This window comes from Zalophus californianus, chromosome 10 (genome assembly GCF_009762305.2).
Source record: "Zalophus californianus isolate mZalCal1 chromosome 10, mZalCal1.pri.v2, whole genome shotgun sequence".
In the NCBI taxonomy this organism is placed as follows: domain Eukaryota; kingdom Metazoa; phylum Chordata; class Mammalia; order Carnivora; family Otariidae; genus Zalophus; species Zalophus californianus.
This window is the reverse complement of record NC_045604.1, coordinates 4653516-4679887: the sequence shown is the minus strand read 5'-3', so window position 1 is coordinate 4679887 and position 26372 is coordinate 4653516. Positions and strand designations below refer to the sequence as shown.

The window sequence follows — 26372 nt, the reverse complement described above, 5'->3', positions numbered from 1 at the left end:
CCACTTATGCTCTCTCTCTTTCGCCCTCTCTCAAATAAAAAAGCTTTACAAAATATTTAAAAAAACAAAAATCTTTTTTAAAAAAGTGAAGGGGTGGTGAGACACAGAAATGGAGTTGAGTTTGGATCACAATCCATGAGCCAGAATGAAAATCAGATTTTCAAAGCATTTGACAATCATCTTCTGAGAAGTCTTTTCTCCACATTGGACTGGGAGGGTGTGTGTGTGCATGTGTGTGTGCGTGTGTGTGTGTGTGTGTGAAAATTATCTCCTTCTACTCAATAAGCATGAGGCGCTGTTTGTTCCTGTTGATGGAGACAGGTCTAATCAATCTGCACACAGCTCCTTTTGGTGGATCCCTGTGGAGCAGCCGTGGGGTGCCCCTGGGTCTCCTTTCCAGAGAGCTTGTCTTCTGCTGCAAGAGTGTAGTTGACGGACAGCCTCCAGAGCAGCCTCCAGCATTCCCGCTCCTCCCGGGCAGGCCCAGCCGGGACAGCACAGTGAGGGGGTGGGATCTTTGCCCCAGAGCCCCACCAGCTTAGCAGCTTGACTTAGCGGAGACTGAGATGATCAGCTTTGCATGCAGGGGGAGTCCCCCTGCCTGACTCTGTTTCCTTCCCTTTTATGTTCTACAGGGCATTCCCCTCCACGAACAGGAAACCTCCTTCACACCCAGCCCCAGCACCTGCTTCTGAGAGACCCCAACTGATAGACTCACGCTTTAGACTCTGGATGTTATGCACGTGACCTTGTTTTCTTTTCTCTCTTTTTTTTTTTTGCTTTAATTTTTTTTAATTAGGAAGACTACGTAAGAAAGTTTTCATCCACATTAAAAAAAAACAAAAAAACACGATCTCTGAGGTTTGCTGCTCCCAAATTGAATTTCCAGAACTGCCCACCTCATTTTCTTCTTCACTTAGCAGATCCTAGTACCCTTGAGGTCATTTCTCCTGGAAGCCTTTCTCCGACCTCCTGACTTCAAATTTGCCAAATCCCCTTGTCCTCGGCTCCCCAGATGAGTCCTTGGGTGAAACTCGTCAAACTTGCAGTTAGTTGTCCACGGTCAGATCTTAGCCCCTGATCACCTCGAAGTCATGATCTAAAGCTCTTGGTCACTGCTAATCCCTCAGAATTTAGGACAGTGCCTGGGCCACGGAAGCTGCTCAGTAAGTATCTGACGGGTGCTGAATCTGATACCCTGAAGACATGAGGTGCTGCCACAGGACCGGGGCTGATAGATCTGCCTCCATGGTGTCATCTATCTTGAGGGCTTCACTCTTGCTTCCCGATCACATCACAGACCTGTAGGATTGAGTGTTCGAAAAAATGTACAGGTTCTCCTGTCTGAGTACCCACCCGATGCGAGAGATGTGGAGACACCCACCGATCCAAGACTGGCCCGTGTTAGCCTGAACACCAGTGACGGAGACCGGTGCCTCCCAAGGCCACCACGGCGTCCTGGGCAGCACTCACTGTTGGATCTCCTCCAGCTTTGGTCCACGTCATAGTCTCACAGAACAAGTTAGTCTTTCCATAATATTAACAACCAAGATGGGCTCTCAGGCCCAAAGTGCGTTTTTTTCAAGGGGGTTGTTAAAATTTTTCTTCCTCTGAATAGTCTGTCAAGTAGGAACCTAGCAAGCTTAACATAGGACTACTTCGTTTACTCATCTATTCCAGAAATACCAACTGGGTGCTACATGTGTCTAGCATGGGGCATACAGAGATGTCCCAAAAGACGGAGTCCATCTGGGGAGACCAAAATGCTTATAAGGTCAAAGGATCATAGCAAGATAGGAAGTGCCAAGTGAGAGCTGACCCAGAGTATGCTGAGGGCCAAGAGCTGCAGGTGGGGGCAGCGGCGGGGTGTCTGGGAACGCAGGAAGCAGGGCATCTAGGAAGGTTTCTCATAGGAAGTGGGATCTGAGCGGTGTTTGATGGACAGGAAGCATGAGTCAGTGGGGCAGCCGGGCAATCAGGCTTAGAGAGAGAACTTCCCAAGATGGACAGGGAGGGGCTTAGTGGGGATGAAGGAAGTTGGAGGCTGCTGGGAGGTGAGAAGCATTTCCCCTCCTAGAGACTGCCAATCAGTCGCTGTCTCTAGCAGCCTCCTGACAGCTTGTCTTCTTCATCGGCTTGGGGGCCGAGCAGGTCAACCTCCTGGGGCACGGGGCTGCTGACATGGGGGCCCTTCTGTGGTCACTCTTGCTCTTGCTGCTCCAGGCAGGTGAGAGAGAGAGAGAGATGGCAGTCCTGGGATGGGAGCGTCTCCGTCCCTCTGCTCTCCTGTCCTGCCGCGGTTTGGGCTAGCAAGGGTTGGGGCTGGATGCTTTGGCTCTTCTGGAGTAGAGAGACTAGGGTGTGGCTGCAGTGCAGGGCCAAGAGGTGAGGAAGCCTGGAATATAGAAGGGGGACCAGCCCACCGCAGCCAACGGCGAAGGAAAAATGTGGAGGGTGAGGGCCAGACAGAAGCCAAGCCCTGGCAGGCGCTCAGGTCAGGTGCGGTGGAGAGCCAGAGAGGCAGCTGGGCACGGGATCGAGCACGGGCCACGGAAGCCGCGCGGTGGAGACCGGTGGGCCCGCATCGGTGCCCCACCGCCAGGCTCAGCAGTCCAGAGACACGAGCTGGGCTGTTTCCGTCTGTTCTTCCTTTTTCTGCAGCCAAAGGGTATTCTGGAGATGATGTGGCTACAGAAGAAGTAGTTGCGGTCTTTCAGGAGTCCATCAGCCTCCCCCTGGAAATACCAGCCGATGAAGAGGTTGAGAACATCATCTGGTCCTCTTACGGAAGGCTTGCCACCGTGGTTCCGGGGAAGGAGACACAGCTGGCTACCGTCATGGTGGCCAACCCTCGATACGAGGGCCGAGTGAGCTTCCTGGACACCAGCTACTCCCTGCACATCAGCAATCTGAGCTGGGAGGACTCAGGGCCATACCAGGCTCAGGTCAACCTGAGGACATCGCAGATCTCCACCATGCAGCATTACAATCTACGTGTCTACCGTGAGTCTAGGCTGGGAACTCTAGCGCTGCTTCTTTCTGGCTCTCCTGAGCTTTGCACGCAAAGGACCGGTGGTCTCGGGACTGAGTTATGGTTTGAGGGGTGGGGACTGGAAGGCCGAACGTCTCCAGCGTGCCCAAGCCCGGTGTCTGAGCTGCGGCCACAGGCGGAGTGACCCGCACCAGTGAGGCCCTGGGCATGCGGGCTGTTCCCCTGGACCTTCCCGACGGAGTGGGAGGGGTCCAGAGCTTCGTGTGCAGACCTCCAGGGCCCCTTCTCTCCCACTGAGATTCTGCCACCTGGGGATGGATGCCACCTCTATTTCCGAGCCTTTTATCGTCCTGTGCCATGGGAGGGCTACTAATCAATATCTCCTCTCTACCTGAGCCAGATTTCTCAGTGCCTGTGACACTGACTGATATTTTAACCTGGATCTTGCAGAGACACTGACTAAACTATAGATGCCCCCAGGAGGTGTGATAATATTTTCTGGGATCAAGGAGGCAGAATGGGGTTTGGAGGAAGGTGGGGTGCACAGGTGAGGGGGAGAGAGCAAGGACATGGGGGGCATGTAGAAAAATGCCATAGGTAGCTCTTCTCTGCCTTAGCAGCTGCCCGGGGGACCCTGGCACCAGATTTTATGGTGGCTGGGTTATGTTAGTTTCTGTTTACATGAAGAGACCTTCAGAAGGCACACCCGTCACCCCAGGATTGAGGACCTTAAGAGAACAGACCCGACCCCTGATTAGTTGGAGGGTCTTCATGTCCCTCCTTCATCTAGGACGGCTGTCGGAGCCTCGTGTCACTGTGAACTTTGAGATTGCTCAGGAAGATGGCTGCAATATATCTCTGACCTGTTCTGTGGAGAAGGCAGGCCTGGACGTGACCTACAGCTGGATCTCCTGGGAGGATGGCATGGACACAGTCCACGAGAGCTCTGCCCTCAGCACAACCTGGCGGCCGGGGGACAATGCCCTCTCCTACACCTGCAGGGCCAGCAACCCCGTCAGCAGCATCACCTCCCGCCTCATCCCTGCCGGGCTCTTCTGTGCAGGTACCAGGCTCCCAGGGACACCCCCTGAGCGACTGCAGGCCTCCAAGCTACCACCACCTTCCCCCCGTTCTTCCCGGGTGTATACCTGGAACCCAGAACCACAATCCTCCCTATGGGGCCTTGTCCCCTGGACTGGGGCGGGGGCTGGTGCTCCCACCTTCCAAAGGTTCTCGAGTATCTCGCTCAGCTTGAGATTGCTCCTCCCATCTCAGCTCCTGAGCTTCTGTGAGCAGAACACATAGTTCCAGAGACACTGGCAAAGGAATATCAACTGACTGTGAACTTGAGACCCCTCTGTGGGATCTGGGCTGGGTGTCTGCCTCCGTATCTGGACCTCCCGTCCCCCTGGCGAGCCCCTCTCTCCCTCCCTTCTTCTGTCCCAGATCCCGGCTTTCCTCTGAAGAAGGCGACTTACTTCTGCCTCTTGGCCAAAGGACTGCTTCTTCTCTTGCTCATCGTAATTCTGGCTGCGGGGCTCTGGCTCATCCGAGCCCAGAAACGATGCCAAATGCCAAGGATGAGGAAGCTCAAGAGAAACAGACTCTGGCTGAAGAAGAAGGAGAAGCCCCGTCCCAGCCTGGCCTGAGCGCCCCTGGGGACCCCTGTCCTGAGCACTGCTTCTCAGCCCCTGGGGAGTCCTCCCCCACCCCTCCTGGGCGCTTCTCCTCCCAGGGGGCAGAGGCGTGGGTGTCCAAAGGGCCATACTCCCCAGGTCGGGGGGCATGATTCTCTGGCAATAAAGTCCTATCAGGCGACGGCCACTCTGGAGCAGCTGCGTTTGGTCCTTCGCTGGGTGACTCACAAGCCTGCTTCCCCGACCTCCCTTCCGTACTAGGTGTCCTTCCCCCAGCCCCCGTGCTTTCCACGCTGCCTCTGCTGAGGAGAGTGAGTCCAAAGCCCCCTTCACGACGGTATTAATTCTGCAATGCCCATCCCATTCCCACCAACACACGTAACATGCACACTTCCAACAACAACGTGAGCGATCCCTGTGACCCGAACTGAGTCTGTGACCCCTAAGCAGGAGAGTTCCAAGCACTGAGCAGCCGCGGAGGGTGGGGGTCTTCCCACGGAGACTCTTTTGCTCCCAGACGCGGCTTCCGCCCTGGCTCGGTGCAGAGGCTGTGTGGCACAGGGACATGTCGAGCGTCCTGGGCCATCCTCTGTCCTCCCTGGGGGCAGAGTCAGGCCCGAGGACCCTCAGTCATCTTCGTTTCTGCCTGACGCTAGGCGCGCTGGGCCTCTGGGGCCGGCCCCAGACGGGTGACAACTTGGCTGGACCGGTAGCTGACGTCTGGACCCCTGACCGCCGTTTGTGGTTAGTATCACTGTCCTGGCCTCTTCTCAAGATTTCCACGTCTCAGACCTTCTCTCTGGACTCCTGTCTTGAGTGCATGCCCACCGCCGCCCCACATACCCATCCCGGGCCAAGGCCCTTACGCTGATCCCCCCGAGCAGCCTGAATCCCTCGCCCAGGCCTGCCTGGTCATCCTCCCCAGATCCGGTCTTGTGGGTGTTATGCATGCCAGGCAGGTGGGGAAGCGTGAGGGGAGGGCACCAGAGGCCACCCAGGTGACAGGACACATGGGTAGTGAGTGAGCTGGAGGGGGTGGTGTAGGACGTGGTGAGAGCCCTGGGCGGGATCGCAGGAGCTCTGGGCTCCTCTCTGCTACTCGCCCGGGACCCTTTGTTCAGCAAACACCCATTCAGGCTCCAATCCCTTTCTACAAGGAGCACTCTCAAGGAGAGGTGGGCATAGGTGGCGCTGAGTGGGCTCTTACAGCGAGGTGGCTATGGAGGTGCAGGAGGGCTGGCTGGTACCCCCTTGGCGTCTCCGCGGAGTCTGAGGGACTAGGGGAGGGCCGGGTGGCAGAAACCATGCCTGACGTTCCTCCTGCTGGCCTTCCCCTCTCTCAGTGAGAAAGACGCTGATCTCCAAAGTGACTTCCAAGAAAAGGAATACTGGGCTGTGCAGGGGCAGTGGGATGCATGGGGGAATTGTGGGGACCCAGGACAGTGTTTTGGGGAAGACAGGACGAGTGGGCCAGGCACTAGGACACCCGGGAGGAGGGTCCTTTCCGGGTTCCAGACGGGAAAGGAAGCAGGGCCAGGAGGCGAGCAGGGGTTTCCTCCATTTCTATGCAGGAGATGGAGCCCCTTGGGGCCTGGGAAGGAGTTGGTGAGGTTGAGAAACCAGTCCCCAAAGAGCTCCTCGGGTGGGCAACAGATCAACTCTACTACTACGCCCTGAGGGCCTGAGCCCTCGTCCCCCAGGAAGGCAGTCCTTGCTGCCCCGAGGCTGATTCTCTGCACCTCTGCCCCGCCCCCCGAGAAGTCCCGCCTTCAAAAAGGCCTGAGGTTCAGGGCCAAGCCCGCAGCCCCGATTCCTCTAGCCCCTGTAATCCGTTTCTGGAGGCTGACTGGGAAGACACGCAGTGCCGCTGGTTTTTCCTGTATCTCAGGGTCGGGCCCACGGAAAATGAGTAAAGAGATGGACGGTCCCTGTGCAGCTGAACCAGGGCTCTCCCCGGGAGCTGGCAAAGTCTTTCTCCCACCATCTCTGAACAGAGAAGGGCTGAGGCCCCAAACTGTCCAGGGGGAACCTGGAAGGGCAAGGCAGAGCCCCTCAGAAGGTGGAATCGCAGCTCAGGGAGGCCCGGGGCCTCTCCCTCTGCAGGAAGCCAGGAAAATGATCACCTGGTAGCACGTTGCAAAGTTTGCCTGTCCTTTGAAATAGGTGGAAGCAAATGGGGGTGGGAGTGGAGTGGGGTGAGGGGGGGAGAGTACTATTTAGGGATCCACTAAGTGTCGGGTACTGGGCTAGCACGGCAGAGGCAGGAAGGACACCGCCTGCCCTCAAGGAAGTCTTCCTGCAGTGTGGGAAGATGTAATTACAACGAGGTGTGACACGGGTGTGACATGGGCTGCGGGTGAAGGTGAGGGCCCCGTGGGAGGAGCCAGACCGTGCCCTGGAGGAAGAAGAGGTGACCACAGTTCTGACCCCAGATTAGCAGGGAGTCCCGGGAAGGGACGTTCTCGCCTGACAGAAGATGAACGGGAAGAAGACGCTGGTTTGTGGGAGAGCACAGTGAGGGACAGCGAGGCCACGCCCGGCAGGGGACAGAGGCGGAGGTAAGAAGTGGTCTGGAGAGGCCGGGCCCCTTGGACAGACTCAGGGCTGTGGGGACATTCCAGCACGGACAAGACAAGGGCCTCACTCTCCTGGACCTACAGCCTCAGGGGGACAGAAGACAGGCATGCCCACGGCGAGGGGACAGTCTGTGAAAGACCACACTGGGTGATAGGACCAGCGCTCCCAGGGGGCAGCAGTGTCCCTGGAACTGACCACATTGTCTGATCTTCTTGTCAGCAAGTTGAAAATACGTGGGCCGGTTGATACTTGGGTTACATGAAATCCTAGTTGGTTGGTTGAACACACTTTCCCAGAGAGCTAAAATCATGGATCGAGGACAAATCAGAAGAAAATCTTAATTTTGAGCCTCAGGGACTATTTTTATCAAGTTTCACTTCTGACACAGGTAACAAGTTTCAGGGCTAGGTTCCTGTTCTTTCCCAAAAGCCCACAAGATACTTCAGAATCAGAGCAAAATGACAATAATAATACAATTCACAAGATAAGCGTTCCGGGGGGGAAAATGACCATATTGTAAACTTTTAAAAATGGAAAGTTATTCTAAATCCCAAGTTTACAAAAAGTTATTTTAACAACCAAACGAAAAACACTGGAAAGAGCAGAAGGGAACCTTCAGATCAGAGGTGTGCAGATCCCACCCGGGGGGGAGGGAGATCTTCCCTGCTGGCTAGTGGGGGCCACCGGGGAAAGCCTGGCCTGACTTTCGCACAGTGTCCCCTAATCTGTGCTACGAACAGTCTCATTACTGGTAGGTAAGTCCGTTACCTGGTCAAGTAATGCGGGAAGCTGCCACTTTGGGAGACTTTGCTGGAGGGATGCTGGGAGAGACCACACCTCGGCTCCTGCCTCCCCTCCCTCTCCCCCTTTCCTGTCACATTTTCATCTCAGGCTGTGGCAAGAAGCCCCCAGTTGTTTACACCTAGAAGAACTTTCCAGCAGTCTGTCTGTAAGGATGGAATGGATTACTGGGGGGGGGGGGGTGAGCTTCCGGGCCCAGGATGTGGGCCGATGGGGCCACCTGGGAAGACGATGTGGCTGGGATCCTGGAGTGGTTCAGTGCGTCCTGCAGGGTCTCTCTTGGAAGAAGTTGAGGCCATGATTCCATGAATCAGATGCCTGGGAGGCTCCTTTGGAGTCATGGGAGCTCAGACTGGGGGGAGGGCAGTGAACCGGGAGGACCTGGACGGGTATGGCTGCTCAAGCCTGCTGGGGGAGGCATGATGAGCCTATATCCCTAAGGGGGCCCCCAGCTCACCAAGGGGAAAGCTCTGGGGGGCAGACGTGCCAGATATCTTCTGGCCTCAACTCTCTAAGGAGGTGGGTTTCATGAAGTCCAGGTTGGCGTGCGTTCAGCTCTGCACAGCCCGAGATGGGAAGGCTGGGGCAAATCCCCATTTTCTCATTGGTAAGGCAGAGCCATGCCTACTTCCCAGGGTCTCCGCCCAGGGGACCTAAGAGCTACAAAGCCTGTAGTCCAGGGTCTGGCACCCTGCAGAGTTCAGGAGGCGATCTTTCCATGCCCCCGCCTCGGGATGCCTCTCGTCCTGCCCCCCTGGGCCTGTTTCGCTGGGTCGCTGGCGCTGGGAGCTGCAGCTGGGGCCACTTGGCAGCCTCGGCCCGGGCGCACGGTCCCCTCGGCACCCTGTGGGAGGCGCCGGGGCAGGACCTGGGAGCTCGCCAGCGCAGACAGGTATTTCCAGTCGGGCCGCAGCAGAAGCGGGTGGGTGGCGGCGGGGGTGCGGCGGGGGAGGCGAGCCCGGGGCCCTCGAGCTGCGCGGATCCCCTGGGGGTCCTGTTGCCGGCTCGGCGGTGGGCCCCGCGGCTCTCCCCGGCCGAGCGCGGACGGCGGGGCTCGCGGGCAGCTGGCCCGGGACGGGCGCGGGCCGGCTCCGGCCACCGGGGGCCCGGGTCCTGCGCGGCCGCCGCCCCGGCTGGCGCCTGGCGCCCGGAGCTCCGCCAGGGGGCGACCCGAGCCCGCGGCCACGCGTCCCGCCCTCCCGAAACTACAACTCCCAGGCCGCTCGGGGGTCGCGGCCGCGCCGCCCCGCCCCGCCGGTCGGCCCCCTCGGCGGCGGGCGGGGCGCGGCGGTCTCCAGGGCGACGCGGGCGCTGGGGCGCCGGGCGGGAGGCTGGCCCGCCCCCTATTGTGTGGCTGCGGGAGCCGGGCCGCGCGGCGCCGGGCAGGTGAGGGCGGGGGCGCGCCGGGGGCAGGGACGGCGGGGCTCGGGAGTCCCGGGGGCGCGGAGCAAGCGGGGGCTGGGGCACCGTGGGATTCTTTGGGTAGCAGAACTAGAGTTCTGGGGAGTGAGTGGGATTTTTGGTGGGCGGGTGGTGGGGGGTTCTCCGAGACCAGGAGGCGTCTGGAGGTAACGCGTGCGCGCGCGCGCGCGCGCGTGTGTGTGTGTGTGTTTGTCCCCGCGCGTGCGCGTCTGTGCATGGGGTGGGTCCTGGGGGGTTCCGAAAGGGAGAGTTCAGGGGTCCCGAGCAGGCGAAGGAGCAGGGAATTGGGGTGGGGTATCAGAGGAGTACTGTGGGCTGCGGCCGGAGAATTTTGGGAGGGAGATTCCAGGGAAAAGTGGGAGGATGGGGATTCTGGAGGAGACAGGAAGGGAGTTCCTTGAAGCGCGGAGGACCTGGTGCAGTTGGAGATCAGGGGTGGAAACTGGGAATTTGGGGGGACTGTGAGAAGTAGGGGTAGCTAGAATCGGAGCACTTGCTGGGGAGACCCGACAGGTGAGGACATGGCGGGGGGTGTGGGCAGAGGAGTAAGAAGATGTAGGAAAAGCAGAGGAATTCCGGGGGAAACCCGGGAGGGAGCCGGGGTTCCTATTCACTTGGAAATGATGTCAGGGAAGAATGGGAGAGCTGTCTGGGGGCAGGCGGAAGCAAGGGGGAATGTTTGCTGGTGAGTTGTCAGGAGTTCCATACCCGGGGCCCCCAAGTAGAAGCCGGGGTCAGGCTGAGGGACTTGGAGGATGGTTTAGGGCCAGTCCAGGACTGGGAGACCAGGAGTGGGGTGGAGACCACAGAGCAAAGTCCAACTGGGTTTGCGGGGCCCACCCAAGGCAGCTGCACCCCTGCCCCCAGCCCACTGTGATTACCCTAGATGCTCTGGGGCTGGAGCGGCCAGGGTTCCTACCTTCCGTGCCCCAGTGCTTACTCTGTATACCCTAGGGACTCGCAGGCTTTTTGGCTTCTGGGTCTTGCCTCTAGGGTTGGGGAAGGGAAAGCCCGGCAAACCCTGGGCCCCCAGGTCACTGGAGGACAGTGAATGGGAAGCCCTGGGGTGAGGCACCTGGTTCATGGTGGAGGGCTGCCTGGCAGCATCATGAAGGAAAAGTAGTACCAGCCGCCTGCCCCGGGACCTGCCCAGACCTGGAGGATGCTGGGGGTCGGGGGGAGCTTTCCATCAGGTGGGGGAGGCTGCCCCTCTTCTCCCAGTGCCTGACTCACTCACTGCCCAAGCAGTGTTGAGAGCCTGAGTGGAGAAAGAGATGCAAGGTCTCCAGCTTCCAGGGTTCACAGTGACTGGGGAAATGGGCAAGGAATTGTGTGTGGGGGTTCCCTGGGGGCCGCTTTGTGGGGGTTCTGATCCAGGCTTTGCCCTTCACTGGCTCGGTGCCCCTGAGCAAGCCTGCCTGGGATCCTGGGGGGGTCCTTATTTGTCACTGTGGGGTGGAGGTGCTGGTACCCGTTCTACCTTGCAATCTTGTTATTAGCAGCAGGACTAAGGAAGGAGCACAGAGAGGAGGCTGAACCACGGGGGCCTCTTCATCTCCCATTTTCCTGACACATCTTTTTGCAAGTGGATAGGAACCCTAGTTCCATCCCAGCTCAGCTTTCTGAGCACTTACGTAACCCCGAGTTTCCCTGGAGTTCCTCTGCCTTTCTTAAGATCTTCCTCCTCCTCTGCCCCACGCTCCCCATGTCCTCACCTGTCAGGTCTCCTCACCCGGTGCTCCCAGGCTCTTCCAGTGCTCCCACCCCGGCCCGGGGGGGGGGGCTCTTATTCCTTAGGCTGGCAGGATCTCTAGTCTCTGTGCACCTTCCCTACTCATCTGCTCTCCTCTCTCTTCCTTTGCTCTTCTCCTGGCCTTTCTGTAACTGTGGGGTTTCTTCTAGTCCTGAGTGTTGGCCAACTCTGTATGTTGCCTTGCATTTTGCATTTAGATCTGGTGGTGCTCCAGGGAGGTGTTCATCAGGTGTTATGTGAGCCAAGCCCTAATCATCCAGAAGAGCGAGAGCTGAAACCTGCCACTGATCAGAAGGCTTTGTGGGGCTTGCTGGGCTGTGGACACCCCTGGGCCCCTCCATCTGGGCCCCCGTGGATAGGAGGGGCCGGGCAAGCAGGCAGCTGGGCTATGGTTTGGTGCCTCAGTGTGGCCATCCTCAGCCTGATCATCAGCCAGGGGGCTGACGGTGAGCTGGACTCCCTGGGCTCAGGAGCTCCCCGCTGGCCTTGGCATGGGGGACATTCCCCAGGAGGGGTAGAGGGGGAATAGGGCTGGTTCTGGAAAAGTTGAGGATTCTCTCATTCGCTTCACTAAGTCCTGGGGAGCCCTCAGAGCCACTGAGGAGCGTCCTCTCCCAGCCCTGACTGGGGTCCCCACTGTCGGCCCCACCACGCAGGTCGAGGGAAGCCTGAGGTGGTGTCAGTGGTGGGCCGGGCTGGCGAGAGTGCGGTGCTGGGCTGTGACCTGCTGCCCCCGGCTGGCCGGCCCCCACTGCATGTCATCGAGTGGCTGCGCTTTGGATTCCTGCTTCCCATCTTCATCCAGTTTGGCCTCTACTCTCCCCGCATCGACCCTGATTATGTGGGTAAGACTTGTCCTCAGGTGGGAGGTTGGGAGGTGCTACCAACCCACCAAAGAAGGTGGGCTGGGGGGTGGAGGGCAAGCCCTCTTCTTTACTTCTCTGCTTCCACCCCCCCCCCCCCCACTGTCTCAAATGCCAGTTGGGAGGTTCTAGGCCTCTCGGGAGTGGGCTGATGGGCAGCAGGGTGGGTGGGTCTGTGACCCATCTGCTTCTCCAGTGGGGGCGCAGTCTGGTCTGAGTACAGAAGAGCATGTGCGTGGGGGAGGGGGGGTTGGTGAGGGCCCATTTCCCTAAAGATCAGGGAATGGATGGGGCCAGGCTGGGTTCCTGCTTCAGGTGGCTCCTGTCTGGATTTAAACTAGTGTATAGGCCTCCCAGGGGCCGCCTCCTCCGCCTCCTGCGCCCCCGCTGGCTGGCTCCCTCCGACAGCTTGGTTTCCTCCTAATCCCAGATGGATCCTTAATCTGAGTGGGTTTTCTCCAGGCCTCAGGGGGCAGTGTGTGGGAGGGCCCAAGGTGGGGGCTGGGGCTCCTGGGCAAGACAGTCTTTCTGCCTTCTTTTTCCGAGGGAAACCCCGGGAAAGGCCACCTGGGCAACGTTGGTGGGGAAGGAGACCCCCACCTTTTCCCTCTTGAGTTTGAATCCTGAGAGCAGCCCTAGGATTGGCTGAGCTCTTCCTGAGAGGCAGGCTGAGCTCAGGCAGGTGCTGCCAAAGGAAGAGTTTATTTTCAAACTGGGGGCAGTTGTTGGCAAACAGCCTGGTGGGAGCATATGTGTCTACACAGGCCCTGTGAGAGCTGATGAAAGCAGGCCCCAATTAGGACAGTGGGGGAAAAACAGCTGTGCCCACCAGCCCTCCCTCCCTGCCTCTGCAGGCTGGCCTGGAGGAGTTTGGGTCCTGGGGCGGAGGCTGGGCCACTACAGAATGTTCCCTGAGTGAGGACGGGGCAGGTGCCGGTGGGGCGGTGGAGGGAGAGGGCTTTTCCTGGAGGATGTGAAACTGTCTCTCTACCCTCTGTCCTGGCTTGGAATTCCTCTGGCCGACAAGCCCCTGGGTGGCTGGGAACTTTGTGACCGGAGGGTTTCCTTTCTCTCTGTTGCCCCTTGGAGTCACCCCTGGGGCAGTCACCCCTGGGGCTCTTCCTACCCTGCCCTTTGTGTCCACCGCTGCCCCCAGTCTGGAGCTCCTGGTCTGGCCAGCGCTAGTCTGGGGAGTCAGGGCCCTGAGGGGAGGCCCCCTGCACCCATTAACTCTCTTACCACCTCCCAGTGTGGAAGGGGCCTCTCAGCCTTTGTGTAGGGGATGGGGAACTGCGGTTGCTAGGCAACAGGAGGTGGAGGTTGCTAAGGACAATGCTCTCCTGTCATAAGCCCTCTGGGCAAGGGAAGGAGACATGGTCCCGGACTGTGTGTGAGGCCTGTGGCCTAGAATGTGGGAGGGACCCTGCCTGTGACCAAAGCTCCCCATCTTTGAGGACTCCAGAATCCATCTGGTGGAGGAGCCGGGATTTACAGACGAGCACAGAGTAGGAAAGAGCAGTGTGGAACAGGCCGAGACAGCATCCGGGATGAAGGCAGCGACTGTCAGGCACCCAGCACAGAGCCCGCACGGGGTGCCTTCGTGGCCCCAGAGCCCAGAGGGATGGCGGCCTTGGCTTACTTATGCCAGCTCCCCGGGTGGGACCTGCTCTTCTAATCCAGGCGCCGGCTTTGGTCTTTGGTCTTTGACTTCCGTGCTGTCTTTCTTGGGAGTTTGAAGGTAGCCCGCGCGGCAGAAAGGCACGGGTTTTCTCTCTGCCCTGAGTTGTGTGGTTCAAAGCACACAACTCTCTGTTCTGTTCAGAACCCCTGCTCTCTCCAGTCATCTCCCGTTGCTACCCTCCCCGTGGTCCCTGGAAGCCCTCAGTATTCCTCTCGCTCTGTGGTCCTTGGAATATCTGGACACGGCAAGCACCGTTTCCTGAACTGTGTGTATGTGAACTTGTACATGTACATGAGTGTGGGTTCTCTGCCTTCCGAGAGCTTGAGAGCAGAGTCTGGGTCTCCTGCTCTCTTTACACACCGCTGCATGTGGGAGGTCTGGAGCCCACCAGGCTCCGGCCCTGCGGGTCCTTTCCTTTAAGTGAAATCTTAGGAGGATTAAATATGGTGCCGGTACTCAATGCCCGTGGTCCAGGTTCAGTGCTCAGTCTCCCTTCTCTCTCCTTCCTTCCTTGTAGAACTTGAGGGTCGCCATCGTGAAAAGTTGCTATCCTGTGGCACTTAGGAGAGCTCGCATGCTGGGCTGTGCAGGGCTCTGTGACGAGGCCGATTAGGGTGATGGAGGAATCCCGGAATCCCAGAGCGGGGCAGAGGGGTGTGACTATGTTAAATATTTACCTGCAAAGTCTAGGCTTATCTCCTGGGTGGGGATTTCAACACCTAGCCCATGAAGCACCTAGTCCACACACATTTTGGAGAATCCACACCCCTGGACCTCATCCTTGGAAGGAAAAAGTCCCTTGCCTAAGGTCACCAGGCCAGCCTGAACGGGATCATTCTCCTCCTCCTCCCTGACAGCACTAGGAGCACTGCAGCCTTCGATTATATTTTGGAAAGATCACCCCGGAGGTAGAAGAGAAGCAGACACACAGCATCAGAATTTCCAGTATTAGGAAGGGCCGATTAGGGGCTCTGTCTGGACGGTTGGTGCGGGCACGTGGAAGGGACTTGTCTTAGAGCTGCAGTGGTTTTGTGTAACCCCCCAAATTTAGAAAATCTCATCCGTCCGCATCAAAGGTCAAGGTGTGGTGGACTGATGCTTGTAACAGAAGTAACAGAAGGTAGGCTCAAGGCAGGGAGACGACCTGGCGGACTGTGGAATAACTGAGGGGAGAGGTGCTATGGGACCACACTAAGGTGAGGATGCTGGAGAAGAAACAGATATTGAGGAGGCAGAATTTCGAAGATTTACTGAACACGTAGGTGTGGGAGGTAACGGATAGGAGTCTAGGTGGTCTCAGGTTTCTGGTAGGGCAGCTTGGTGCCTGGTGGGGCTGGCCACTGCTCGGGGCAGAGGACCTCGAGGATGTGTTACCAGGCAAGGGGCAGGGTCAAGCTTGAGTCCAGCTTCTGATTTCAAACGCTGTGCTCATGCGTTTGTTCAACAATATGTGAGCACCGGCCGAGGCGCCGTGCTCCCTGAGCCCCGGCCCAGCCAGATTTGCCTTCCCTCTCTTACAGAAGAAACTGAAGCTGGCTAACTTGTCCAAGGGAGTCTCTCTGGCTCCCGAGTGCAGGCCTCTGTCACTAGGCTGCCCTGCCGGGGACACCCGAAGTGGTGTGGGGGGGGTGTGCTGAGAGATTTGTGGGGGCGGCCTCCGTCTGAGCCTGGTGGTGTGCCGGATGCTGACTGAGGGTGGACATGTGTGTCTGCCCGTGCTGGGCTGTGTGTCTTTGTGGAGCTCCACAGGAGCTCCACCCAGCCGGGGCCTGGGTGCCCTGGGGCGTGAGGGGATGGGGTGAGGAGGCTGCTGACCTTGCTGCCTGGCTGGGCTGGACTCTGGCCACCCTAAGGCGCTTAGGCCGTTGATAATAGCCCTAAGGGATTAGGGGCTTTGGGAGGCGAGGTCTGGGTCCCTGCTCAGGGCCCCAAACACTGCTGAGGTTTCCAGGGACTGTCCTTTGGCAGGAGGAGTACTCTGGGAGCCAGACCTGGCCCCTATAAAGAGTCGTGGGGTGGGGCAGGTCCTGTAAGAATCATGGGGAGACTAAGTGTGGCTCTTAAGCCCCCCTACCCCAACAGCCCTTGAAGCCCCCTGCGGTTCAGTGGAGTGTCTCGTCCACCTGCTGCCACTCTGGGTTTTTCTTTGTCTAAACTGGGTCCCAGCTGCTGAAAGGCAGAGGTGACCCGGGGCTGAATGGAGGGATCTGCCCTCAGTGACCCCAACCCCACTGTGTCTCTCCGGGCCAGGCCCCACTTGATCAGGGTAACTGGAGGAGACTGGGCCTGTTCTTGAGCTCTGAGAATACCCAGCATGACCAGGGCCTTGGGGCTCCTTTCCCAGGGCGAATCCGGCTGCAGAAGGGGGCATCTCTCCAGATCGAGGGGCTCCGAGTGGAAGACCAGGGCTGGTACGAGTGCCGAGTGCTCTTCCTGGACCGGCACAGCCCTGAGGACGACTCGGCTAACGGCTCCTGGGTGCACCTCACAGTGAACTGTATGAAGCTGGGGGCAGGTGGCGGAGAAGGGGGAGGGCAGCATGATGGGGACCTGTGCCTGGGGGGGGTGTGGTCCCCATGCCCCACCCTTGCTGACACCCCCTTGTTTGCTAGCTCACTGTCTGCCTCTTTCCCCTCCCACCCCCACGCCGGCCCTTCCAGTTCTTCAGTCTAAGTCCCAGCTGCCTGCTAGGCTCGGTTCCCGTCTTCCCTGTTCCCGCCTCTCTGGCCAGGAGGGGGGAACGGGACGGGGGTCGTGGGGCCTGGAGTGAGACACAGCTCACTTATGTACATAGCATGGTGTTTTCTCAAAACACCTCTTAACCCAGTACCTCATCAATTCTCTCTCAGCCCTAAGAAGGAAGGGAGGTCCTAATCATTCCTGTTTCATTGTGGAGACTGGATCATGCCACGGATAGGGGCAAAGCAGAGTCTCCCAGAGCAGGGCCAGAGGCCACTAGCTCCCCCCGCCCAGCCCCCGGCCCGTGTGTGGCCCCTGTTGCCAGCTCTCCAGGCCTGTGCAGAGATGGGCTGGCGCATTCCTCGCTTGGCCCCGAGTGCAGCAGGGTGGGCCTGGGCTGGTGGGCTGACCTGCCGCCCTGGCCCTCGGACCCTGCTCTTTGGACGGATATCTGGTACCCCCTGGTGCCTCTCTCTCTGCAGCACCCCCTCAATTCCTGGAGACGCCTCCCCAGGTGCTGGAAGTTCGGGAACTGGAGGCTGTGACCCTGCGTTGTGTGGCCCGCGGCAGCCCACAGCCCCATGTGACTTGGAAGCTCCGAGGACAGGACCTTGGCCAGGGCCAGGGTCAGGTGCAAGTGAGTCCTGGGCTAGGCAGGGGGAGTAGTTAGAGTGTGAGGGGCAGGTGGAGGCCCGGGGTCCCGGGGAGGGGGGCGGCTGGAGGACAGGGGCAAAGGCCATGCTGGGAGACTGGCTGGAGGAGGGGCTCTGCATTGGCTTCCTGGGCCTGGCGTGCTGCCTCCCTCTGCCGGCCAGCCTCGGGAGTGCAGGGTCTGAGGCCGGCCCGAGGGAAGGGGCGGGAGGGGAGGGGAGGCATGTGAGACCTTCCTCGTCCCCTCCTACCCTAGGTGCAGAATGGGACGCTGTGGATCCGACGGGTGGAGCGAGGCAGCTCCGGAGTCTACACCTGCCAAGCCTCCAGCACCGAGGGCAGCACCTCCCACGCCACCCAGCTGCTGGTGCTAGGTGCTGTCCGGGGGCAGGGCTGGGAATTGGGCCTGTGACCTGTGTGACCTGTGGCTGGGGGGGATGCACACAGTAGGTGTGGGGAGGGGTGTGTGGAGAGAGAGGGAGCTCCCAAAGCAGGCTGGTGCTCCAAAACCAGCATCTTAATTTTAAAAGGATCAGTGAATGGACAAGTAGATATTTAGCGCCCAGCAGTGTGGTGTGTGAGACCCCCCCCGACCCCCAGTTTCCTCGTCTATATATAAGGAGGTTCAGATCTGCATTTTAGGACTATTACAAGAATTTAACCGAGCACAGTGATCAACACGTAGTAATTCCTGCCCAAGTCCTTCTGAGGAAAGCTGAGCCCAGGGCCTGGACTCTGCTGCGGGGGAAGTCAGAGGAGCGAGCCAAGTGTCGCTCTCCTTGGTACTGGGGGCAGGCCTGCTGCCTAACTGGTACGGGCGAAGTTGGCTGGCGGCCCGAAGGCCCCAAGGAGCCTTGCCTACCCTGCTGACCTTGGGCAGCGCTCCTTACTTCTCTGCCTCTGAGCCTTCAATTTCTTCATCTGTGAAGGGGAGACAGGAATTCCTCCCACAGAAGGCGCCAGTGAGGATTAAAAGAGATGGTGAGGCAGCGTGCTTACGCCAGCTCGGATCGCTACCTCTTAGGACTGATGCTGGCACAGCGGGGCCCAGGGAGGGGCGCGGGCCGTGGAGCAGCAGATGGGAGAGACTATGTGGTCTGGCCAGGCCCTGTGGGAAGAGCGTTCCGGACAGGGTTCAGAGAGCAGAGGCCGGGCAGTGGGAATGAGGCTGGCACGGGGCAGAGCCCGCTGCCCATACTGACCTGAAAGAGTCTCTAATGGTTGGCCAGGCCGGGAGCGGTTGTGAGTTCTTGAGCAGGAGCGTTCTGTGGCCAAAGGGGGCATTTCTGCATGAATGGCCACTGGAGTGGCAGAGATGGGGGAGCCGGGGTCAGGGCTTGCTGCAGTATCTTGGGGTAAGGTATTGGGTATCCGCAGTAGGGTAGGACGCACAGAGGTGACTTCAGATGTGACAGATGAGGGATGTAAAGGGTAAGTGAGCAGAGAATAAAACCGATCCCCCCCCCCCAACACACACACATGCACACACACTGCATGCATGTGTGCACGCACACACAGCTTCTGAGCAGGGGAATCTGGGTGAATGGTGGTGTTCCTGGAGGGAAGGGGAGTGGGTCTGGGGAGAGAAGGAACTTTTCTCACGTACAGGGTTAGGGCCCGTTGCAGCTCCCCAAGGCCCTGTAACAGCCCCTTCTGTATCCCGAGGGCAGATCCGGGAAGAACTGCAGAAGTGACCTCAGGGTTCCGGGAGGGCTGTGGGCTGAGGCCCCTCTCTCCTCTTGTGCTCCCCCACAGGTCCCCCAGTCATCGTGGTGCCCCCCAAGAACAGCACGGTCAATGCCTCCCAGGATATTTCCTTGGCCTGCCGGGCTGAGGCGTACCCCACTAACCTCACCTATAGCTGGTTCCAGGACAGCATCAATGTATTCCACATTAGGTGGGGCTCTGGGCTGGGTGGGGGGACTGGTAGGCAGCCTTTGAGGAGCCCCTCAGCTGAGCAAGCCTGGAGCCCAGGCCCATACATGCCATTTTGCAGCCGCCTGCAGCCCCGAGTGCGGATCCTGGTGGACGGCAGCCTGCGCCTGCAGGCCACCCAGCCCGATGACACGGGCCGCTACACCTGTGTGCCCAGCAACGGTCTCCTGCGCCCGCCCTCGGCCTCCGCCTACCTCACGGTGCTCTGTAAGCCTGACCCAGTTCCCTCCCCAGCCTGCTCCCCCTCCCCTGGGCCAGGCCGAGCTCCTGCCCTCCAATCTGCCACTGCTTCCCCCACGCCCCCCCCCCAGACCCAGCCCTGGTGACAGCGATGCCTCCTGAGACACCCCTGCCCATAGGCATGCGGGGGGTGATCCGGTGCCCGGTCCGTGCCAACCCCCCACTGCTCTTTGTCAGCTGGACCAAGGATGGGCAGGCCCTACAGCTGGATAAGGTAGGGGCCTCGGGCCGGGGGGACGGAAGGGCTTAGATTGGTGTTCTCGTCAGGACAGCTGGGCTGGAGTTAGCTCCGTGGAATTCAGGTCGGCCACTAGGGATACACTTCTTCCCCGGGGCTGTGTGGGCTGTTCGGAGAGTGGGAGCACCACATCCGTCCTTAAGGAGGGTACAGCCTGGATGGGGTAGGACAGCACACTCTGCTGGAAGGCCAGGGCTGGTTGAGGACAGATCAGCAGCAGCTTCTGGGACTTCGGTGATGGGCCTTGCGTGGTGCACAGACATTCCAGGCGGAAACCAGGGCCCCGAGGCAGGAAATGGTGCAGTCTGTGTAGGCCGTGACGAGCCCTCGAGTTGGGGGGGGGCGTCACAGTGCCTGTGGGGACCTGAGGCTACTGAGAAAGCTCGAGGGGCAGGTGGGGGCCAAAAGGGAGCACTGTGGATGCCAAGTGACTGTTCCCTCGTTCCCGGGCAGTCTTTGTTTGTCTTCAAAGAGTACACATTCCGTGTGGGCGACCACCCGTCCTTGAATCCCAGTGCCCCTGGGGGCTTCCGCAGGAGGACTCAGTACATTTTTGTTGAATGTTACAAAAAAAAGTCCGCAGGCAGTTGGAGCCCGTGAAGTTGTCTGAGCAGAGGTGTGATAGCTTTGGAGCTTGTTGAGTCTGTCAGCGAGGGGAGGACAGAGTGGACGCAGGGAGAGGGGTTCAGAGGCTGTTGAGACAGTCTGGGGAGAGGTGAGGAGGTCATGGGGGTGGACGGGCTTGACGCCTAGACAAACGCCTTCCCAGAGGACCACGCTGGTGAGCGTTTGGATGGGGCAGTGAGGAGTCAGGAGTCTGTGCTTAGTAGGGACAGTGAGGCCCTTAACACAGAGATAGGGAAAGGAAGGGCTTTGGGGTGGAAGATGCTGACTTTCATCATGGAATGCTGGAAAGACAGGTGGGGGATACCCCAGGCAGGCAAGGAGCCCCCTACCAGGGCTCAGCTCCAGGGGGCGCCCCGGGAAAGAGAAGTGAAGGCCTGGAGTTCAGAGAGAGGTCCGGCCTGGAGGAGGAGTCCTCTGCAGGGAGGTGCCTTTCTCCTCCCTCTCCCGCCCCTGCCCAGCTGCTTTGAATAGTGGCCATCTCCTCTCCGCTTCCCTCCAGCTCCCTGGCTGGTCCCAGGGCCCGGAGGGCTCACTGATCATTGCCTTGGGGAATGAGGATGCTCTGGGAGAATACTCCTGCACACCCTACAACAGTCTCGGTACCGCAGGGCCCTCCCCGGTGACCCGCGTGCTGCTCAAGGTGAGGCTGTGGCCGGGCCAGCAGCACTGGGCCGGGTGGCTGGGGATGCGCCCTGGCTGGCGCCGGCTGACCAGGGGGTGGGGCGGTCAGTGTGGGGAGGGGCTTCCGAGTCTGTTTCCCACGGTGGGCACAGCCGTAGCTACCAGACGCCGTCCCCGAGGTTTCTGCAGAGATGGTGCTGGGAGGTGGGATGGGAGGCACACACATCCCCAAAGTAAGATCCCCCGCTGGTCCAGCTCACTAACCTTGGCCTCTCTGGAGGGGGAGGGGGAGGGGTGAGTAGCAGAGGGGAGGGTGAAAGTTCTGTGGAGGTTTATACGTCCCCAGAGAGGCCTCCCAGCCCCCAAGTCCTTGTGCAGCCCCCCGTTTCCCTTCAGCCCTGCGCGGAGCAGAGACTACAGGTAGGGAGATGGGGCCTGAGATGGGGTACGACCGGAGCCCCCCCAAGAGAGGAGTGTGGTCCTTAGGTAGCAGGGTGAGAGGCCCCTCCCGATGCCAGATCTGGCTTGCAGGCTCCCCCAGCTTTTCTAGAACGGCCCAAGGAAGAATATTTCCAGGAAGTAGGGCGGGAGCTACTCATCCCCTGCTCAGCCCAAGGAGACCCCCCTCCTGCTATCTCTTGGGCCAAGGTAAGGCTCCCGACCCTGCTCTGCCTGCATTCACGCCCACGACGCCCCTGCTTCTCCCTGCCCCTGGTCATTCTGTGGGAAGGAGGGGGCGGTCAGGGGCAGGGTGGGGAGGACACTGGAGCTGCCCTTGGTGAGGGGTGGCTGCGTGTGTCCTCAGGGCTGACCAGTGGTTCCGTAGGTGGGCCAGGGGCTGCAGGGCCAGGCCCAGGTAGACAGCAACAGTAGCCTCATCCTGCGGCCACTGACCAAGGAGGCCCATGGGCGCTGGGAGTGCACCGCCAGCAACGCTGTGGCCCGAGTGGCCACCTCCACTCAAGTCTACGTGCTGGGTTAGTGGCTGGAGGGCCGGCCGGGGCCAGAGGAAACCGTGTGGGACAGGAGATGGGGGGCGGTTATTTTTGGAGGTCCAGGTGGGCATGGTGGTTGAGGGAAGCTGGGATGATAGGTAGAAGTCAGAGGCCCTGGGACTCCCCTTAGCTCTTCACCTTCCCTCAGGGCCCTGACCATCATCCCTCCCTCAATTCCCCCTCCCCAGGCACCAGCCCCCACGTTGTCACCAATGTGTCCGTGGTGCCTTTGCCCAAGGGTGCCAATGTCTCCTGGGAGCCTGGCTTTGATGGTGGCTATCTGCAGAGATTCAGTGTCTGGTATACCCCACTGTGAGTGACCTGCCCCTGCCATTCCTGTTTCCCCCCATTCCATCTGACCCTCTGCCCTTTCCCCCACCCCTCCAGCCCAGCCCTTGCCCTAACTCTGCCCTATTTCTAGGGGATCTGAGGTGTTCAGGGCCCAGGTCCTGAGACCCCGGAAGGCTGAGGAGAGGGGACGGGTCAGATCTCTGGACTCCAAAGCTTCCTGGCCCTTCTAGTTCATGAGGTGCCCCCATTTCCTCATGTGCTCCAGGGCCAAGCGTCCTGACCGAACCCACCATGACTGGGTGTCCCTGGCAGTGCCTGTGGGGGCTGCTTACCTCCTCGTGCCAGGGCTGCAGCCCCATACCCAGTACCAGTTCAGCGTCCTAGCTCAGAACAAGCTAGGGAGTGGGCCCTTCAGCGAGATCGTCTTGTCTGCCCCTGAAGGTGAGAGACCTCTGCCCTGAGAGCAGCTGACAGGGTGGGAAAGGGCTGGTAGGGAAAACCCAGACGTGGGACGAGCTGGGTGGGAGGGGTCAGAGGTGCTGGGCAGCTTGGGGTCCACAGGTGTTTGTGGAACAAGATTCAGATTCGTCTTTAGGGGCTCTGGGAGAATGGTTGGGTATGGAGGTGGGGGCAGGGGTGGTGGTGAGAGAGGGGTTGGAGGGCTGGCATGTGGGGGAATGGTCAGGGGACAGGGGAAGGGCGCTGGGAGCCCTGTCTCCATCATGCCTGCCTGTCCTGTTCAGGGCTTCCCACCACACCAGCTGCCCCCAGGCTTCCGCCGACTGAGATGCCACCTCCCCTGTCACCTCCCCGAGGCCTGGTGGCAGTGAGGACACCCCGGGGGGTGCTCCTGCACTGGGATCCCCCGGAACTGGTCCCTGAGACGCTGGACGGCTATGTCCTGGAGGGACGGCAAGGCTCCCAGGGCTGGGAGGTGCTAGACCGGGCCGTGGCAGGCACGGAAATGCAGCTTCTGGTGCCAGGACTCATCAAGGTGTGTGGGGGAGGCAGGCACAGGGAGCCTCCTCCTCTCGGCCGTCCAGGCCCCAGCTCCAGCCCCCAAACCTCAGCCTCCCACCCCAACCTCCCAACTGCAGTCTTTCTGAATGGGGCTGGGGTGGGCGGCGCTGGCCCCTGACCCCCTTCCTGGACCCCCACCCCCAGGACGTTCTGTACGAGTTCCGCCTTGTGGCCCTCGCGGGTAGCTATGTCAGCGATCCCAGCAACACGGCCAACGTCTCCACTTCCGGTGAGAACCGGGCGGGAGGGCAGAGCGCTGGGCACGGGGGAGGGGGGGGGCTCCGAGCCCACTGTCGCGGGCACCGACCCCCTACCCCCCTCGTGGCCCCTCGCCCAGGCCTGGAGGTCTACCCCTCGCGCACACAGCTGCCCGGCCTCCTGCCCCAGCCGGTCCTGGCCGGCGTGGTGGGCGGGGTCTGCTTCCTGGGCGTGGCTGTCCTCGTGAGCATCCTGGCCGCCTGCCTGACCAACCGGCGCAGGGCAGCCCGCCGCCGCCGCAAGCGCCTCCGCCAAGGTAGGCCCCTGAGGCCGCGCCCACGGCAGGGCCCCGCCCTCCCTAGACCCCGCCCGCCGGGGGGGTGGAAGGCCCCACCCCCAAGCCCCTCCGCGCGCGGCCAGGTGCGTCCTGTCCGCCGGCACCGTCTCGGGGCGGGAGGGCTTGCCAGCGGGCGATGGCTGAGCCTCAGCGTCTGGGGCCCTGGAGGGCCTGAGTTTTGCCGGTGTCCTCTCTGGTTCTCCTGCCCGAACAGATGCGCCCCTTATCTTCTCTCCGCCCGGGAAGTCAGCTCCACAGTAAGTCCCTCCACCTGCCCTCTGCGCCCACGATCTCGGCTTCGGTGGTGGTGCCTTGGGGTGGGCTGGGAGGGGCGGAACAGAAGTGAGAACGAGGTGAGGGTGGGAGTGCAGAGGCCCCAGCTTGGGGCCTGTCCACTGTTGCCTCTCCCTTTCCTCCACCTCTCCACCACGTGAGTCCTTGTCTCTGGTACCCTCCCTAGCTCTGCTCTGTTGTGCAGCAAATGTCTCAAGGCCTGATGCTGGTTCCTGGGAGGGGGACTGGCCCCCTGCCACAGAGGCTGATCCCCTGTCCTTCCCCAGCTCCGCTCCGGGCTCGGGCAGCCCCGATAGTGTGGCGAAGCTGAAGCTCCAGGGTTCCTCAGTCCCCAGCCTGCGCCAGAGTCTGCTCTGGGGGGAGCCTGCTGGCCCCCCCAGCCCCACTCGGGATCCTCTGCCTAGTCGGGGGCCCTTACCCCTGGAGCCCATTTGCCGGGGACCGGATGGCCGCTTTGTGATGGGACCCAACGTGGGGAGCCCCCAAGAAAGGTCAGGCTCTGAGCGAGCTGAACCTCGGACCCCGGCCCAGCACCAGGCCAGGTCCTATGACTGCAGCAGCAGCCCCAGTGGGATGCCCCAGCCCCTCTGCATTGCAGACATCAGCCCTGTGGGGCCCCCTCCCGCAGCCCCACCTAGTCCTCTGCCTGGGCCAGGACCTTTGCTCCAGTACCTGAGCCTGCCCTTCTTCCGGGAGATGAATGTGGATGGGGACTGGCCCCCTTTTGAGGAGCCTGCTCCTGCTCCACCCCCAGATTACATGGATACCCGGCCCTGCCCCACCTCCTCTCTCCTTCACCCCCTGGACTCCGACACGGTGTCCCCCAGGGCAGCGCTTCCTGGGGCAGTGATGGGGGCCAGGGCCAACCCAGAGCCCCTGTACACAGCACTGGCTGACTGGACGCTGAGGGACCGGCTGCTGCCAAGCCTTCTCCCTGCCGCCCCTCGGGGCAGCCTCACCAGCCAGAGCAGCGGGCGGGGCAGTGCCTCGTTCCTTCGGCCCCCCTCTACGGCCCCCTCTGCAGGAGGCAGCTACCTCAGCCCTGCTCCGGGAGACACCAGCAGCTGGGCCAGTGGCCCTGAGAGGTGGCCCCGGAGGGAGCATGTGGTGACAGTCAGCAAGAGGTGAGGACAGTCCCTGCTCATCCCTGCCCGGGCTCCAGGTTCTGCCCAGACTTCCCCTGATGCCCTGTGCCTTCCGGGCTCCACCCCCACCCTGGGACCAGGAGAACTTGTCTCCTGTTAGAAGCTTCTGCTGAGGTCCAGGGATCTTCAGGGGACTTACGGCCCCACCTGAGCTTGGGGACTCTGGGCTGGGGCTTTTTTGGTCACCTTCAGTTCCTCCACCCAATACGGGACATTTGTCCCTTTTAACAGGAGGAACACGTCTGTGGATGAGAACTACGAGTGGGACTCCGAGTTCCCCGGGGACGTGGAATTGCTGGAGACCCTGCACCTGGGCTTGGCTGGCCCTCGCACCCGAGCTGAAGCCGAGCCAGAGCTAGGTGCGCGAGCCCTCCAGAGAGGCCGTGTGGCCTTGCTGCTCCACGTTTCGCCCGTCTGGTCCCAGTCGGGCCCCGTGCCCCAGGCTTGCGCGCGCTCCCGGGCCTCATCTGCATCGGCTGGGCCTGGGCGGCTTCGTGGTGCCAGCGACCCTCCGACCTCTCCCTGTCCTTGTGCTGCCCTCCCCTTGCAGATGTGAAGACTCTGGAGGAGGGCGGCTTCCCGAGTGTGGCCCACGCTTCAGGCCCTGAAGCCCGCTGCGCTGCCCTCCGGGAGGAGTTCTTGGCTTTCCGGCGCCGCCGAGATGCCACGAGGGCCCGGTTATTGGTCTACAGACAGCCAGCCCCCCACCCTGAACAGGCCACTCTGCTGTGAAGGCTGGGTGACGGCGCCCAGGCCCTGCACGTGAGGGCCCAACAAGACCCAGCTCCGGCCTGGGACGCTGCTTCTGCCCCTTTGGTGCCCAGGCATAGCCTCTGATGGTGGGCAGGGGTGGGCTTGGTATGAGATGTCTGTGCTGGGCCCCTAGAGCCTGGGGACTGGAACAGGGATCTTAGGTCTGCCCGTGTGCGTGTGTGTGTGTGTGTGTGTGTGTGTTGATAGTGATGGTGTTTGTGGTGTGGGTGAGGTTTTTTACAGGTGAATAAAGAAAGTCTGAAAAATGTTTCTGTGTGTCTTCTGCCTTTGAATCTGAGAGGGAGGTAGGAAAATCCCTGAACCCTTAAAAAGGAGGGGACTCTTCCTGAATGAACAGAGGTTCATTCAACATCCTTGTAGAAAGCATTTATTGAGTGCCTACTGAGGTCAGCTACTAAGACCAGCCATTGAGTTAGATGCTGAGAAAACAAAGTTCACTAAGTCAAGCCTTTGCCCTTGGCAAGTTCCTTCTAGTCCGTGAAGCAGGCAAAGGGACAGTTACAGTGTGATGTGGTAAGTTCTGTGATAAAGCTATGTGTTGCATATTGTGGTCTCACAAAGGAAAGCGTCAGCAATGAGTGCTTACAGCATGCGCTGGGAC

The 26372-nt window shown here is 60.3% G+C and overlaps 2 protein-coding genes across 2 annotated transcripts; both read left to right on the top strand.

The window, feature by feature from the left end:
- Positions 1 to 2080: 2080 nt before the first annotated feature.
- On the top strand, positions 2081 to 4817 carry SLAMF9 (SLAM family member 9). Its single transcript, XM_027612450.1, has 4 exons — positions 2081 to 2227; positions 2662 to 3003; positions 3783 to 4055; positions 4439 to 4817. The coding sequence occupies exons 1-4, from the start codon at positions 2182 to 2184 to the stop codon at positions 4639 to 4641; spliced, it is 864 nt and encodes a 287-aa protein (XP_027468251.1). The 5' UTR covers positions 2081 to 2181; the 3' UTR covers positions 4642 to 4817.
- A 4855-nt stretch (positions 4818 to 9672) lies between these two features.
- IGSF9 (immunoglobulin superfamily member 9) lies at positions 9673 to 25998 on the top strand. The gene is made up of 21 exons (XM_027611482.2): positions 9673 to 10114; positions 11380 to 11628; positions 11839 to 12027; positions 16071 to 16223; positions 16888 to 17042; positions 17313 to 17430; positions 18812 to 18953; positions 19053 to 19198; positions 19303 to 19445; positions 20596 to 20736; positions 21249 to 21365; positions 21544 to 21694; positions 21901 to 22024; positions 22269 to 22444; positions 22747 to 22997; positions 23168 to 23252; positions 23361 to 23537; positions 23773 to 23815; positions 24119 to 24976; positions 25229 to 25356; positions 25548 to 25998. Exons 1-21 carry the CDS (start codon positions 10066 to 10068, stop codon positions 25727 to 25729), a joined length of 3777 nt encoding a protein of 1258 aa, XP_027467283.1. The 5' UTR covers positions 9673 to 10065; the 3' UTR covers positions 25730 to 25998.
- Positions 25999 to 26372: the final 374 nt, after the last annotated feature.